Source organism: Rhinoderma darwinii, chromosome 6, assembly GCF_050947455.1.
Source record: "Rhinoderma darwinii isolate aRhiDar2 chromosome 6, aRhiDar2.hap1, whole genome shotgun sequence".
NCBI classification, from domain to species: domain Eukaryota; kingdom Metazoa; phylum Chordata; class Amphibia; order Anura; family Rhinodermatidae; genus Rhinoderma; species Rhinoderma darwinii.
Window position 1 is genome coordinate 62943023 of NC_134692.1, and position 17755 is coordinate 62960777.

Sequence of the window (17755 nt, forward strand, 5' to 3'; positions counted from 1 at the left end):
CAATCAATAAATGATATGTACCCCAAAATGGAGATATAAAAAATACTAATTGTTCCACAAAAAAACAAGCCCTCAAACAGCTACGCTGACGGGAAAATAAAAGTGTTATATCTCTACGAAAGATTCAATTAAAAAAATGAAACTTTTTTTGGTCTATTGGTTTATCTTCGACTTCACCCATAAAGTTACTGCAATTAAGAAATATACTTCTATTTCTACACTTAATAACTTAAATACAAAAATGTAGAATGCTATTCTAAATTCTACCTGAATAGTGAGTCTAAGCCCTCTTGCACACGACCGAGTGCCACTAGGGCCATTTTTCACAGCATCCAAGTGGTACCTGATAAGTTTCATGGACCCTTTCACTTTAGTGGGTGAATTGGGTCACTGAAAACTCACCGACTACCTGATCCGTGGAAAGATAGAACATGTCTTATCTTTCCACGGATCACGGACACGTGCGGCACACATTGCTCTGTGTGCATTAGGGTTTTAGGGATCCAGAATATCTGTATAATCTTCATTTATCTATCCCATGGCAGATAAAAATGGAGCACACTCATGCTTTACTGGATGACTCTACCAGTGGGACATCTCACGGTCAAAAAAGTAAAAAAGGAAATTCCATAAAAATAATATAAAGTGGCCCCTTTAAAATGTATAGTTAACCAGATGAATTACAAAGTCTTGACACACAACAGTAGTCATGTGGCAGGAGGTCTTCTGGCCACACGATTAAGTGAATATCAGAGTTGGCCAGCAGGATGTGGACATGCATAAATTTCTATTATATAAAGCAGACTAGCTACAATATTAAAAAACTGCAATTCAGAGATATCTGGATGACAGCTGGTATCCGTATGTTTTAAATACAGACATAGCGGACTGGGTGGTCTGGTCGAAAAAAGGCTGCAGCAGCCATCTCCACTCTGGCCGAGAGGGGGTCCTGACTAGGGATTACATTTAGATTACAAAATTGTGCCGAAAGTGACAGCAGAAATACTGTAATCACAAGGGTTTTGTGGACTACTGTTTTGGGGAAAAGATTCACGTTGGGAGATTTTTTCAGCCGTACAAAGATGTGTTTGTAATGACACTATAGTAACACACAGAGATGATAAAGGTTCATGTCTAAGAGCTCCACGTTTGCCTAACTTTAGCTATAAAGTCACAGATATTTTGCAAACTGTATAAAAAATTACTTCTCATGCCTCCCTATAGCATACCTCCCAACCGTCCCGGATTCAGCGGGACAGCCCCGGATTCCAGTTGGTGTCCTGCGGTCCCAGGCAGCCGGGGGTATGTGGCGCTGTCAACTGTATCTGCGTCCTCAGGACACAGATACATACAGTTGAACCCAATGCCGAAGCTGGGAACCGTCAGCTCCCTGCTTCAGCACTAGTTCAGTGTCGGAGGAGCAGAGGGAGCTCCTCCGCTCGCTGAGGACTCCACAGGCACAGCGCTACTTTAAAGAGGCTCTGTCACCAGATTTTGCAACCCCTATCTCCTATTGCAGCAGATCGGCGCTGCAATGTAGATAAGAGTAACGTTTTTTTTTTTTTTAAAACGAGCATTTTTGGCCAAGTTATGACCATTTTTATATTTCTGCAAATGAGGCTTTCTAAAGTACAACTGGGCGTGTTTAAAGTTAAAGTACAACTGGGCGTGTATTGTGTATGTACATCTGGGTGTTTTTACTTGTTTTACTAGCTGGGCGTTGTGAATAGAAGTGTATGATGCTGACGAATCACGCTGTGACGTCACTCACTTCCTGCCCCAGGTCCTGCATCGTGTCGGACGAGCGAGGACACATCGGCACCAGGCGACAGAGGCTACATTTGATTCTGCAGCAGCATCGGCGTTTGCAGGTAAGTCGATGTAGCTACTTACCTGCAAACACTGATGCTGCTGCAGAATCAACTGTAGCCTCTGGTGCCGATGTGTCCTCGCTCGTCCGACATGATACAGGACCTGGGGCAGGAAGTGAGTGACGTCACAGCGTGATCTCTCGAGAACATGCTGTGTCTGCACTGCCAGAAGCTGGGCGTTGTGAAGAGAAGTGGATGATACTGATTCGTCAGCATCATACACTTCTATTCACAACGCCCAGCTAGTAAAAGAAGTAAAAACGCCCAGATGTACATACACAATACATGCCCAGTTGTACTTTTACTTTAAACACGCCCAGTTGTACTTTGGAAAGCCTAATTTGCATAAATATAAAAATGGTCATAACTTGGCCAAAAATGCTCGTTTAAAAAAAAAAAAAACTTTACTCTTATCTACATTGCAGCGCCGATCTGCTGCAATAGGAGATAGGGGTTGCAAAATCTGGTGACAGAGCCTCTTTAACCGGTTAAGGACTAGGCTGTTTTACAGCTAAATGACCAGAGCAAATTTCACAATTTTGCTATGCGCTTCTTTAGATGACTATAACTCAGCAGGTGAATAAAGTTCATCTTTGAATTTTACACTCTTTTTAAAGGACAGATAGGGCTTTGTTTTAGTGGCATTTGTCAGTATATATCATTTTTATTTTTTTCTCTAAAGTGGGCAAAATTGGAAAAAAATGCAAGAATTTAACAATTGCGTCGGTTTATGCTAGCATTTTTCACACACGGTATGAACCACGGCCAAAATTAATCTCCTTTCACATTCTTCCACTTCTCCCGTGCATGGGGATACCAAATATGTGTGCCTTATTCACTGTGCGGGCATGTGCCAGGGCTTGGCATAAAAGGAGGCTTTTTGGCCTTTTCGGTCCAGGAATTTTGCATTTGATTTTAGAGCCGCATACTGTTTTCTGGGGGGCCTAATGCTGCTGAAACATTAGAAACACCCCATAAATGACTTCATTCACACAAGTAGACCCCACAAGGTTTCCTTCAAGGGGTTTATCATATTTTTAGACAGTCCAGTTTTCTTCTGAAAGTTTCTTGAATAAGATGGAACAAAATAAAATCAGCACTTTTTTAGCAAATGCGTCAGTTTAGGCTAGTATTTTTCACACACGGTATAGACCACGGCCAAAATTCATCTCCTTTCACGATCTTCCACTTCTCCCGTGCACGGGGATACCAAATATGTGTGCCTTATTCACTGTGCGGGCATGTGCCAGGGCTTGGCATAAAAGGAGGCTTTTTGGCCTTTTCGGTCCAGGAATTCTGCACTTGATTTTAGAGCCGCATACTGTTTTCTGGGGGGCCTAATGCTGCTGAAACATTAGAAACACCCCATAAATGACTTCATTCACACAAGTAGACCCCACAAGGTTTCCTTCAAGGGGTTTATCATATTTTTAGACAGTCCAGTTTTCTTCTGAAAGTTTCTTGAATAAGATGGAACAAAATAAAATCAGCACTTTTTTAGCAAATGCGTCAGTTTAGGCTAGTATTTTTCACACAAGGTATAGACCACGGCCAAAATTCATCTCCTTTCACGTTCTTCCACTTCTCCCGTGCATGGGGATACCAAATATGTGTGCCTTATTCGCTGTGCGGGCATGTGCCAGGGCTTGGCATAAAAGGAGGCTTTTTGGCCTTTTCGGTCCAGGAATTCTGCACTTGATTTTAGAGCCGCATACTATTTTCTGGGGGGCCTAATGCTGCTGAAACATTAGAATCACCCCATAAATGACTTCATTCACACAAGTAGACCCCACAAGGTTTCCTTCAAGGGGTTTATCATATTTTTAGACAGTCCAGTTTTCTTCTGAAAGTTTCTTGAATAAGATGGAACAAAATAAAATCAGCACTTTTTTAGCAAATGCGTCAGTTTAGGCTAGTATTTTTCACACAAGGTATAGACCACGGCCAAAATTCATCTCCTTTCACGTTCTTCCACTTCTCCCGTGCATGGGGATACCAAATATGTGTGCCTTATTCACTGTGCGGGCATGTGCCAGGGCTTGGCATAAAAGGAGGCTTTTTGGCCTTTTCGGTCCAGGAATTTTGCATTTGATTTTAGAGCCGCATACTGTTTTCTGGGGGGCCTAATGCTGCTGAAACATTAGAAACACCCCATAAATGACTTCATTCACACAAGTAGACCCCACAAGGTTTCCTTCAAGGGGTTTATCATATTTTTAGACAGTCCAGTTTTCTTCTGAAAGTTTCTTGAATAAGATGGAACAAAATAAAATCAGCACTTTTTTAGCAAATGCGTCAGTTTAGGCTAGTATTTTTCACACACGGTATAGACCACGGCCAAAATTCATCTCCTTTCACGATCTTCCACTTCTCCCGTGCACGGGGATACCAAATATGTGTGCCTTATTCACTGTGCGGGCATGTGCCAGGGCTTGGCATAAAAGGAGGCTTTTTGGCCTTTTCGGTCCAGGAATTCTGCACTTGATTTTAGAGCCGCATACTGTTTTCTGGGGGGCCTAATGCTGCTGAAACATTAGAAACACCCCATAAATGACTTCATTCACACAAGTAGACCCCACAAGGTTTCCTTCAAGGGGTTTATCATATTTTTAGACAGTCCAGTTTTCTTCTGAAAGTTTCTTGAATAAGATGGATCAAAATAAAATTAGCAATTTTTTAGCAAATGCGTCAGTTTATACCAGCATTTTTCACACACAGTATAGACCACGGCCAAAATTAATCTCCGTTCACATTCTGCCACTTCTCCCGTGCACGGGGATACCAAATATGTGGGCCTTATTATCACATAGAGATGTAGGAGGGCGGACGATAGAAGAAGCTTATTTCACAAATCGCTTTTTTTCAAAGCTGGTTTTACAAAACTCAACAGAGTTTCTATAACACTTCCAAAATATCTGCTCTTGAAGCAGAAATCCCAAAATATTCATCTAGGGGTATAATGGGAATTTATTTTTTGGGGTTTTCTAAAATAAGAAATTTCAGGTTAATGCAAATGGAGCTCTCCAGCAGATGAACTTTAGAAAACATCAAACATGACATCCACCCCCCACCCACCCATTCCCTCCCTCACCCTTGGAGTAAAATCAGGGGAAAAATAAAAACGTAATGTAGGGCAAATATATTTTCAACAAATTAACTAAAATCTAATAATGCAGAACAGTGTGGTATTTTTTAAAACATGGCTCAATGCACAGGCCTGGTTGCGAGGGACATGAGGGACAGAAATATCGGGAATCTTTGCGGTGCCCGTCTTTTCTGCAGACGCGGCACTTTTTCTGGGGGTTGCTTCTGGTTGCTGTTGGGGGAATCCGACTGATGAAGTGTCTTTCAGTCAGTCGCGTGACATCCTCAGACTGGGGGCATTCTCGGGTGTCCTGAACATCAAAAATGAGGCCTTCAATAATTTTTTCCTGGAAATCCAGGTATGTGTCTCTGCCTCTGTTTTTTTTATAGAGCACAAATGAGTTGTGGATGGCCACCTGTAACAGATAAATGGCCACCTTTTTGTACCAGGTTTTAGTTTTGCGTTTTACTAAATAGGGCTGTAAAACCTGGTCGCTTAAATCCACCCCCCCCATGTACTTGTTATATTCGGACACGCTCACTGGTTTGTGTTTGTCCGATGTTGCCCCTCTTTCCCTCACTGCCACTGTTCCTGCGGTATGAATCGTGCTTAGCACATACACATCTTTGCGATCCCTGAACTTGACCGCCAGCAATTCTTCAGATGCATAAGCACAGGAGTCCCCCTTTACCATGCGCTTCCCCACTAATTGCTGTGGAAAACCAATTCTGTTTTTGCGCATGGTACCACATGCCCCAGTCCTTGCAGCATGCAAATGCCTAAACAGGGGCACACTGGAATAAAAATTATCACAGTACAGGTGGTACCCTTTGTGAAGCAGAGGCTGCATTATCTCCCACACGATCTTACTGCTGGTGGAAAGATCAGGGGGGCATCCAGGAACATTTATTGTGCGGTCCCGCCCTTCATAAATCCTGAAGGCGGTGGTATATCCTGACCCGCTTTCGCACAATTTGTAGAGCTTAACGCCATATCTTGCCCTTTTGGAAGGTAGATATTGGCGAAAGCTAAGTCTGCCATGAAAGTTGAGGAGGGATTCGTCCACACTTACATTCTGCTCAGGGGTGTAGAGTTGCAGAAATAAATTATTCAGGGAATTTATTAGCGGTCTTATTTTGAACAACCGATCCCGGTTTGCATCGGTACTTGGGGGGGCCTGTGCGTTGTCATTGAAGTGGAGGAACCTCATTATTGTCTCATAACGAGACCTGGGCATTACTGCAGAATATACTGGGGTGGCTTGGGCGGGTCTTGTTGACCAGTAAGACCTAATGGAGGGCTTTTTGACAATACCCATATTTAGGGTGAGCCCCAAAAAATTTTTTAATTCCTGCAAATTGGTGGGCGTCCAATCTCTGGCATGGGTGGATGAAGGTTTCTGCCTTATATATTGCGTGGCATATAAATTTGTTTCGTGGACAATCTGATTTAGGATGTCGTCCGTTATAAATAAATGGAAGTAATCCATTTGGACAAAATTTGTATTGTCCACGGTTATGCCAGGAGTGGCCGTAAATCCGTGGATTCTAGGCCCAAAAGATGGGGCAGGTGCCCATACAAGAGCCTGGACTGGAGGGACCAGGCTGTCCCGTGCTACAGCGCTACTTGGCCCTGCGCTTTCAAGTTCTGCAGTTTCAACTGCATCAGGGACAACGTCCCCTGAAGATGAACCTGAAGTGACGCTGTCATCGTCACTACCTAAAACAGGTTCCATCTCGGACGCCATCTCTGATGCGGTCTCCGACTCAGACCACAGCATGGCGTATGCCTCCTCGGCGCTAAACAACTTCCTCGCCATAACGTAACTAACACTAACACTAACTAAACAAATTTTTTTTTTTTTTTTTTTTTTATAAAACACACAAACTAACTGCTATATATATCTACACTACCGCTAACAAAAAAATAAACCGCTATTGCTATATATATTATATATATGTGGATATATATATAATTATATACTCCCTACCTGCCTATTCTAATAGAATAAAAGAAAGAAAGGTAGATAGATAGAAAAAAAGATAGATGGATAGATAGATTGTATAGATAGATAGAAATCTATCTATACAGAGAATGTTTTAGTGTAACTGTATTTTTTTTCACTGTAACTGTAATCTTCTGGCAGCAATTCTCCCGAGTCTCTTCTTCTCCTCAAACTGAAACAATGTTTGAGGAGAAGAAAAGAGGCAGGAGATTTACTGCCAGAAAAGTCAAAATAAAACAAATGTGGTCGCTGTGATAGGGTTTCACAGCGACCACATGATCAGGGACCATCAGATTGGTCCCTGATACTCTGCCCAGTGCCCAGAGCTGTTGGTAACAGCGTGGGCACAGGGCTGTGTGCACGCGATCGCGTGCACAGGGCTGTGTGCACGCGATCGCGTGCACACTGATTTCTATGCAGTAATGCATGTGATCGCTGTGATTGGTTGTCACAGCGATCACATGTTCAGGGACCATCAGATTGGTCCCTGATACTCTGCCCAGTGCCCAGAGCTGTTGGTAACAGCGAGGGCACAGGGCTGTGTGCACGCGATCGCGTGCACACTGTTTTCTATGCAGAAATGCATGTGATCGCTGTGATTGGTTGTCACAGCGATCACATGTTCAGGGGTCAAAAGATTGACCCCTGACATTGTGCCCAGTGCCCATGGCTGTTAGCAACAGCCAGGGCACAGAGCTGTGTGCACGCGATCGCGCGTGCACAGTCTCTGAAGTTCGGCCGTATATATACTATACGCCGGACTTTAGAGACCCTGACCGCTGGCCGTATATTTACGGCCAGCGGTCGGGAACCTGTTAAGCGTTGTTGCCTGGAAAACCCCTGACGTCACTGTCCATCTCCCAAAACACCATACTTCTTTTCTGGCAATAGTATTAAATACTAGATAACTTCTGATTGGTAGAGTTCTTCGTCCCTTGCTGCTTTTCAGCATAGAGAAGCCACTTAATAAAGCTCGCAAAAAACTTTCTGCAAATTAAGGATGAAAGCTGTGTGGGAGTATGAAGGTGGAAGTGTATTGGTTCTGTGACTGACATCTGACATGTCTTAGTGACATGTATCACTGTGATCCTCATGTGTACTAACAGTCAGCTGAGATTTGCCATGTGGATGAAACAACAAATGACCTTTTCTACTTTTTTCTAATATTTTTGCTTTTCACTTGTATGGAAAATCTAGAGCTACAGATTCATTCTAGAATAATAAAAACCTTTAAAAAGAAAACCTTCAATTCGAAAAAAGGTGTTTTTCCACCAGAAAGAGTGTAATTCCGATCCATGTACTGTGTCTGTTATTGCAGCTCAACTAGGGCCGGACTGGGACTTAAAATCAGCCCTGGCATTTTTAAGCACACAGGCCCACCGCGGGCCATATGCAGCCACCAGTGTTGGGCTGGAGTACATGGGACCACCTTTCAGCTATACAAGATATGGGGAGATTTATTAAAACAGGTGTAAATGAAAAGAGGAATAGTTCCTGATCGCTCCAACTCCAACGAATCCACGAGAATAATGAACATGCTCATTATTCTAGAGGACTTTTTTTGCGGAGCGGAAAAAAATTTAAGCAGACCCATTTCCGCTGCATGTGAATGGGGTATAAAATAGCCCATTCACTTGTAATGGATGCAGAATGCAAGTGGATTTGAAAGGGATTTAGGTGTGGAATCCGGGACTTAGTCCTAATCAAATCCTGATTGCGTGATCATGGCCTGATACTGATGTATGAAGATTGCAAATTATACCATTACACAATGCTAAAATATCACCATCATGTAACTAAATAGTATGATTTCAATTTTATATTCAGCCATATACACACACGTTCACATGCTGGACACATGACGCACAGATGTAACCCACAAGTTGGACACATGCTGCATTCGTGCCATCCACACCTAGGACACATGAGCAGGCACACCACTCACACCTTGGACACATGCACACACACACCACTCACACCTAGGACACTTGCGCACGCACACGACTCACACCTGGGACACATGCACACAGCTGACTCCTAGGACACATGCGCACGCACGCACACCACTCACACCTAGGATATATCCTCCACTCTTGGCCACTCACACCTAAGACATATGCCGCACGTTGTCTACCCACACCAAGGACACATGTTGAACACGCACTAGCCACACCTGGTACAGATGCTCCACACACCACTCACATACTAGACACATACCACTCACACTAGACACATACCGCACACACCACAAAAATGCTAAACACATAACACATACACACTAACCTATAAAACACATACCACTCACATTGAATACAACAAGCACACAAATACATTATAAGAAGACACAAAACTCGCACAAATTACATATTTCACTCATACAATTGACATACACTGTTAACACTACATAAACCAGTCACACTACAAAAATCAATCCAACACTTCACTTACATTGCTATATTTACCGGCTTTCATTTGAAGACAGCGGATTCTTGGGCACTGGCATGCAGGATGCTGGCAGTACATAGGCATCTATACCTGATATGCCCCTGCCACCACTAAGCCCAGTCCATGTGCCCACTAACCCATGCCCCTTTTACAAAGCTCCTCCCATCTGTGGCTCAAATTAACCATAATCTGATGCTCACCCTTATAAACCTATAGCTCCTCCTATCTACAGTATCTGGACCTCCTCCCCTCCCATAAGCAGGTTGCTTGCAGATACTGTGTGCATCACCCATGTCCTTTACATTCACTTATGCCCCCCTACCCCCTCATTGTAGAAGGCTATTTGCATGTTACATGAAGCTGAAGCAGATAAAGAAATAAACCTGCTGGAGCTACAGCCATCAGCAACATACCTGGCAGGGGCTGGAGTCTCTTTCTCCTCGGCAGCCAGACTAAAGCTGTGCTCAGGGGGCAGTAGAAAGAGCAAGCCCATCACTCATTGGCTGATGCTCAGCCAACCAGCATTAGGTTTGATTTGTACATGCAGACTGGGCAGGCACTAATTCTCCTTTTCCTCTACGGCGACAGAGATGTGCGCTAATGAATGAGGCACCAGTGCAGAAATCAAGTCTAGAGCTGATTAGTTGTGGCTCGGCCAACAAGCGCTATACTTAATTTCTGCAGTGCTCCTTCCCATCATTGCAGCGCACACAGCAATAAATCTCGGAAAGATGTGGTTTTAAACACCAGGAGGCAGCAGTTATTGTAATGTTGGTGCTTGTGTTCACCACTGTCCGCAGTGCCGATTCTAGCTTTTCTGCAGCCTGAGGCGAAAATTGAAATGGCACCCCCCAGATTTTGATTGACATCCCCCTGGCTTTTCTAGTTCACTAGCAGCTCCCTCCAACTCTTGTGGATGCGCCGTTGCCTTGTACTGGCATGCGCAGTGCAGCTAGGCAGAATACATCTCGCTGCACGGTGTGTGCCCAAGTAGTACACAGCAATGGCGCATCCAAGAAAGTTGGAGGAGACTGGTAGTGATGGAGAACAACTAGAGGGATGTCAATCAAGCATGGAAAGTTGGGTTTGGAGGCAAGACTCTTACTCTTCAGGATAGCCGCACCACCCCATGACCCTTTAATGAGTAATAAGCATATAGTGTGCACCGTTTTAAAAGTTGATTTTATAGATTTGTCTGCATCTGAAAACAACATACAGGGAAATGTTTGGAAATATTGTCAGGTCATCTATTACCGCATGGTGGCAGTTCAAGGGGTTAAAACTACCTGACAGGTTTCCATTAAATATGCAATGAAAACAATTCCATCTGCCCTGTAATTTTGTTATTATAAATATATTCTATATAATTACAGCTCCAGAACCAAGCTCTGACATATACGGCTCCAGAACCAAGCTCAATACATATATACAGCACCAGAACAAAGCTCAGTACATACTAGTCCTTCTCAATGAATTAGAATATCATCAAAAGTTAATTTATTTTAGTAATTCAATTCAAAAAGTGAAACTTATATATTATATAGATTCATTCCACACAGAGTGATCTATTGCCAGCATTTTTTTCTTTTAACGTTGATGATTATGGCTAATAGTTAATGAAAACCCTAAATTTAGTCGCTCAGAAAATTAGATTATTTAAGCCCAATTTCAAAAAGGATTTTTAATACCGAAATGTGGGCCTACTGAAAAGTATGTATAGTATATGCACTCAATACTTGGTTGGGGCTCATTTTGCTCATTTCTTCTCCATCTGGTCCAGACCTCTGATGACTTCTCCCCACCATGACCATTTCTGCAGAGTTTGCCGCTCAGATGTCTTCAGCTTCTCACTAATCAAACAATTCTGCCCCTCTAAACGAAGATAAAATTCTCATGGTGATATATACTGTACCCCTAAATATAATAGTTCCATACACTGCACCTCTAAATATAACAGCACCATACACTGTATCCCCAATTATAATAGCACCATACACTGTGTCCCTGATTATAATAGCACCATACACTGTCCCTGATTATAATAGCACCATATACTGTGTCCCACACACACAGTGCTCCCCGTAGATTGTGCCCCCATAGACCCCCCTGTATATAATGCCCCAATATAGCCCCCTGTAGATAGTGCCCCACATATAGCCCCCTTGTAGATAGCTCCCCACATAAAGCCCTCCTGTAGATGGTGCTCCACATATAGCCCCCCCTGTATATGGTGTCCCACATGTAGCTCCCCCTGTATATAGTGCCCCACATATAGCCCCCCTTAGTGTCCCACATATACCTTCACCTGTAGACTGTGCCCCACATATAGCGTCCCCTGTAGATAGCGTCCCAAATATAGCCTCACCTGTAGATTGTGCCCCACATATAGCCTCTCCTGTAGATAATACCCCACATATAGACTCCCCTGTAGTTAGTGCCCCACATATAGCCTCCCCTGTAGAAAGTGCCCCACATATAGCCTCCCCTGTAGATAGTGTCCCACATATAGCCTCCCCTGTAGATTGTGCCCCACATATAGCTCCCCCTGTATATAGAGTCCCACATATAGCCCCCTTAGTGTCCCACATATTGCCCCCCTGTAGACTGTGCCCACATATAGCCTCCCCTGTAGGTAGTGTCCCACCTATAGCTCCCCCCTGTAGATAATGCCACTAACACGGAGTGGAAAAAAACCCAAACTTTATAAACTCACCATGATCCCGTTCCCTGTCAATCAGCAACTTTCAACAATGAAAGCGACGCGATGACGTCATCGCGCCGCTAGTGTCATCGAAAGGCGAGGATTGGCAGGGCGGAATGACTTGCCCACCAATCAGCGCCTTTCAACAACGGAAAATTTGAACCTTTTTATCTAATCTCAGACAATCCCTTTAAGGCCTAAAGTTAAGTCTACACACCAATAGTTGGTCTCTGAAATGAGCAGACACATGGAAAAACATTCAAATCAATCAGAGGAAAGCTTCTTTCACTGCACAATCACGTTGTAACAATGAGCTGGAACAATGAGAAGTGTATGACGCTGATTGGTCACTGATTGGTCAGCGTCATACACTTCTCTTCACAAGGACCAGTTGGTAAAAAGTAAAAACACGCCCAGTTGTCCATTAAGAAACAAATGAGCATAAATCGAAAATTGTTCATAACTTTGTCAAAAATGATCGTTTTTCTAAATAAAAACCACTGTTGTTATCTACATTACAGCGCCGATCAGATTATGTAGGAGAGGGCACTTATAATCTGGTGACAGAGCCTCTTTAAAGTAGTGATCTACGTGTACTACATAGCCACTTGTTTATAAGTGAATTTGTCTTTATTGTTTAATGTAGATAAAACCTTACCTTATGTTTAGATGTATCCCAGTTGTGAACGAGCCGTGCGGGTATAATAAAACCATCATCTATGTGGCATGAGCTACAATAATACCACCCGCTATAACTGCACACCTTGGCCTTTTCATTGGAGAGCCCAATTGGCTTCTGGCAACCTGCGCAAGTTAGAAGAAAGATATATATTAGTTGCACAGTAGGGGTCACTTCACAGAAAGTTTCTTTGCACTGATTTTGACGTGAAAACGGCGTCAGTGTTAGCGCCACAAAAACGGCCGAAATCGCCCCCATTGATTTCATTGGGAGGCAAAGGCGTTTCTTTAATGGGTGGCTTTTCGCCACTTCACGGAAACAAAAGTGCCATGACCTTTCCTGCCGCGGTTCAACCTCTGACCTCCCATTGAAATCTATGGGAGGCAGAAAAAATAGTATACATTATAGCATGAAAGCAAAAGGTATTTGTCAGCAGTAGAACCCTTTAATGTTAGGCCTCATTCACACGGCAGGGTTTCCCGGCCGGGTGCCGGCCGTTCATAAATCGGCCGGCACACGGCTGCATTAGGAATAATAGACCCCTAATAGGGCTATTCACACAACCGATTTTTTGACGGCTGGGAAAACACATGGGGATTCCCCTTCAGGAGTTGCCGCTGAGGTCACTGTCCGGATCTGCCTGGCCCGGCACGGATGCAAAACTTAATGCAAACCGGCCGGGCAAAATGGCCGATTTTACCGGCCGACACTCGGGCTCGGGAACGACCCGGTCGTGTGAATCCCGCCTTAGGGAATTTAGAAGATCCTATAATAAACAGAAGTTAATAGGTCTTCTGTTTTGCTGGAAAATATGTACTTTTATGAAATTCATTGCTCACCTAAGAAAACGACTTATCTATAGATCAGTATATTGTAACGAAGAGCCGGATATATTAAAAGGAGAGTGTGGGTCTAGTGCGGATGTCCAGCTGAAAATTAGAATCAGTAAGATGGACAGTAAGAAGGGTGTGTGAAAGAGCTAAATGATAGTGAGAAATGGCGGTACAGAGAGAAACATTCCATCAGGTGGTGGTGTACTCCCCGCTACTACATCTGTGTCTATTGAAGTGATGTCACTAAGTATGGAACAGAAGACTTCCAACGTGTTTAGGAAAACGAAGATTTTTTTCTTGAGGAAACACATTTACCTAAATTATGTAGCTAATATTAATTGTAACGTGGCCAATGATGCTTTGCTGTAAATCATAGCAGTGAAATTTCACTCCGGTAAAGTTTTCTATCGATGCTAGGGAAACTCGATCTCATCATTATTTAGAAGCGGTCCCTTCTGTATTAACCAGTGCTGCCACCGCTTTGGAGGACTCAACATGTCCCTTTGAAGGCAAAAACATCAAAGAAAGAAAAACTCAATTGAGGACTGGCCGCCAGACTTGCCTAACCTCTCCTTATTTCTGTCAGATGTAGCATTATGATTGGTAGGTTGTGCTCGTAATAGTAGTCTTTAGAGCTGTGTGTGTCATGTTCATGACACACCGTGTAGTTCTACACAACAGAGTAGAACTAGCAAGGTAGACTATAGAACCGAATTGCTTAGGAAATAAACAAAGGGGGAGGGTATTTTATGTACCTGGGAAAGCTGGTAAATTGGGCGAGAGAGAAGTTGGAGGAGAGCGGTGGTGGAGAGGCCAGAAACACCATATACCGGGAGAGCATAGCAGCGTCAGCCAAGAGCCAGAAGACGCAGGAGACAGTTACGTATGTGGTGGCAAGAGGCAGCGCCTAGGGATGGAGCTAGAACACTATTCCAAAAGAAATCAGAGTGTTTTCTAATCCCAGACTACCCCAATGAAATACAGCCTTACCAGGCAGAGTTGGTTAATATACAAAAGAAATATTTTCCATAGGCTTGGTTCCAAACATGCAATGTTCAGTTCAGTGACAAATTCAGCTTTGCTACATGGTTACATAAGTTGAAAAAAGACACACGTCCATCAAATTCAATCTTTCTCAGATCAATTATTTATAAATCAATACGAACTTATTTATAACACTTAATGCCATTTAGTTAGATAAGCATCTACCCTTTTTTTGAATGCTGACTTAGTATCTGTCATTACTACCTCTTGGGGTAGGGCATTCCATAATTGAACTACATTGACTGTAAAGAACCCTTTCTTATTTTGATATCTGAAACGCCTTTCTCCTCAAGTAAGGAATGTCCCCTGGTCCTTTGTACAAGTCTTGGAATGAATACATCATGTGTTGGTTTTTTGTATCGACCACGCATTTATTTATGCATGTTAATAAGTTCACCCCTAAGGCACCTTTTTCCATGAAGAACAAGCTCGATTTGTCTAGCCTCTCATTATAAGAGAGATATCCCATCTCATTTAATAATTACCCCCCTCCTGACCGCTGTATTCTTTTTACAAAGCTCAGCCCAAAACCGAATGCAATATATTCTGCTACATCTGTATAATCTTCCTAAAGTGTTGTCAATGTTGCAGAAATCCCAATATAATAAGCTCACCTTAGTAAAACTGGGAAATAGAATGTAGGCGTTAAGATATGCTGTGTGCTTGTGTGGTACATAGAAGATGACCTAGAGAACAAGTCTCTCAACATATAACGTGGTTTAAACTATTTTGATGAATGTTAAGTAGGCAAACTGTGGACAATGGATACCTGAGTGTGTTCCCTTTGAGCGTTAGATAAAATGGTCATAGACCTCATTTAATAATATTAAGAATGCTCTAAAAAACTAGTACTTGTAAATAACAATTCACATAAGTAGCACTTCCCTATCACATTATTAGGACTTCAAAATTGTAAAATGTATTTGAAAAATTGTGTTGTATCATCCACATACATTACACTGTTACTACCGGTTTTTTATTGTTTCTACGAGTAATTGTCAGGCAGAATACATCAATCTAAAGGTGATGGCAAATCTTCCACAATTTATTTGACTTTGAAGAGTTTTCTTGTCTACAATATTGTTCATGAAATAATTAGATCCTAGACGAGTCTGGGCGCTGAAAAAATTAAAAGAAGAAACACCTTTTTAATCGGCAAGATTTGAAAGGCTCTAGAGTATACTGTAGGTGAAGTTTTTGATATTTCCACATTTTGGAGAAAAATCTAATCTTGATATAAGAAGTATTTCCAAACTCCTTCCTTCATCGTTGCATCTAAGGTACTGTGAGAAACATGAGTTTTCGTTGAGTTTAAAGGGATGAGGGCTATTGACCCGAGTATGCCTATACTCTAGCAAAAATAAGGACATGAGGTAAAACAAAATTCCAGAAACGTGCCCTGCGCGGTGACCACAGCTGAACTTACAAGCCACATGAGGAGGCAGAGTAATGCATATATGAGTAATTACCTATGTGTGAAAGTCTTCAGGCAGAAGAAGAATCCCTGCTTGGGCAACAATCGGAAGTGGAAAGACAGCAGGGGCGCAAACGGGGTCAGACTGATGCAACCATACCATGCTGACCCACACATTTTATAGTCAAGTTTGATGCCAGGAGAGACTACAGATCAGGAGCATCAACCTTAAGGTGGCCATACACATTAGGATAATGTTGGCCAAACCTGCTGATTTTAGCAAAATCGGCCAACCATCTAATGTGTATGGATGCATCCCGACCAGATGCTCACATCCTTTCAGACTAGTTGAGTATCATAGGTGAGGAAAGTTGGTAAATATAATGAACGTTAACTATTATTAATGTTTTTACCATCTTAACAGATATTAATCCCTTACCGTACCAGGACGCAGCGGTACGTCCTGTATTACAGTGCTTTAAGGCACCGGTACGTACCGATGCGTCCTGGCTAAAAACTGTCACCCTGTCAAAAGGACAGGGTGACAGAACTGTGCCGTCAACTGTTTATGACAGTTAATCGGCACAGTAAGACGGCAGGGGACCAATCACAGCGGTCCCCAGCCAGCGATTGCAGTGATTGGTCACCCACAGCTGACTGACCAATCACAGCTCCAAGAGAATGTGTATGTGATGGCGCTGTGTTTACACAGAGTGACAGTTTGAAATACTGACGAAAATTAACGTCATGATGCGCGATCTAGCAGCTGACCAGGACGTTCATTCTCATCATAGGTCGGGAAAGGGTTAAAAAAATGCATTGAGGGGTGCAGTTTCCAAAATGGGGGTCACTACTTGGGGGTTTGTTTTACTATTTGACCCCAGAGCCCTGCCATTGTGGGCTAATGCAGCGAAAAATCACCAAAATAGGCCTCACATGCGCCTTTCACTCCTGAGCCGTCATATGTCCAGGCAAATGATAAATGCCTTGAGGGGTGTAGTTTACAAAATGGGGTCACTTCTCAGGGTTTTACACTCTACTCTGGTACCTAAGGGAGCTCTGCAAATGTGACATGGCGCCCGTACACCAATCCAGCAAAATATGTGCTCTAAAAGCCAAATGGCGCTCCTTCCATTTTGAGCTCTGCCATGTGCCCAAACAGCAGTTTAGGGCCACACCTGAGGTATTGCCGTACTCGGGAGAAATTGTGTAAGAAATTGTGTGTTGTTTTTTCTCCTATTACCCCTTGTGGAAAAAAAAAAATTGGGTGCAAAGCTACATATTTTTGGGGAAAAATAATATTTTTACTGCCTCATTCTAATACAATCTATGAAACACCTGAGGGATCAAAATGCTCACTACACCCCTAGATGATTACCCTGAGGGGTATAGTTTCCAAAATGGAGTCACTTCTCAGGGGTTTCTACTGTACTGGTACCTCAGGGGCTCTGGAAATGCAACATAGCGCCCAAAAAACAATCAACCAAAATCTACATGCCATGTAGCACTCCTGCCATTCTGAGCCCTGCCGTGTGTCCAAACAGCAGTTTATTACCACATATGGGGTATTCCCGTACTCAGGAGAAATTGCTTTTTCTTCTTTATTCCCTGCGAAAATGAAATAAATTCAACATTTTAGTGGAAAGAATAAAGATTTTAATTTTCACTGCCTAATTCC

At 42.9% G+C, this 17755-nt stretch overlaps 1 protein-coding gene across 1 annotated transcript in view; it reads right to left on the reverse strand.

Annotated features, from left to right (window-relative positions):
* PLEKHM3 (pleckstrin homology domain containing M3) overlaps positions 1-17755 on the reverse strand; it is a 243650-nt gene that overhangs the window by 102705 nt on the left and 123190 nt on the right. The window contains exon 4 of the mRNA XM_075829885.1: positions 12766-12911. Coding sequence (XP_075686000.1) covers positions 12766-12911 — 146 coding nt within the window. The remainder of the gene's footprint in view (positions 1-12765; positions 12912-17755) is intronic.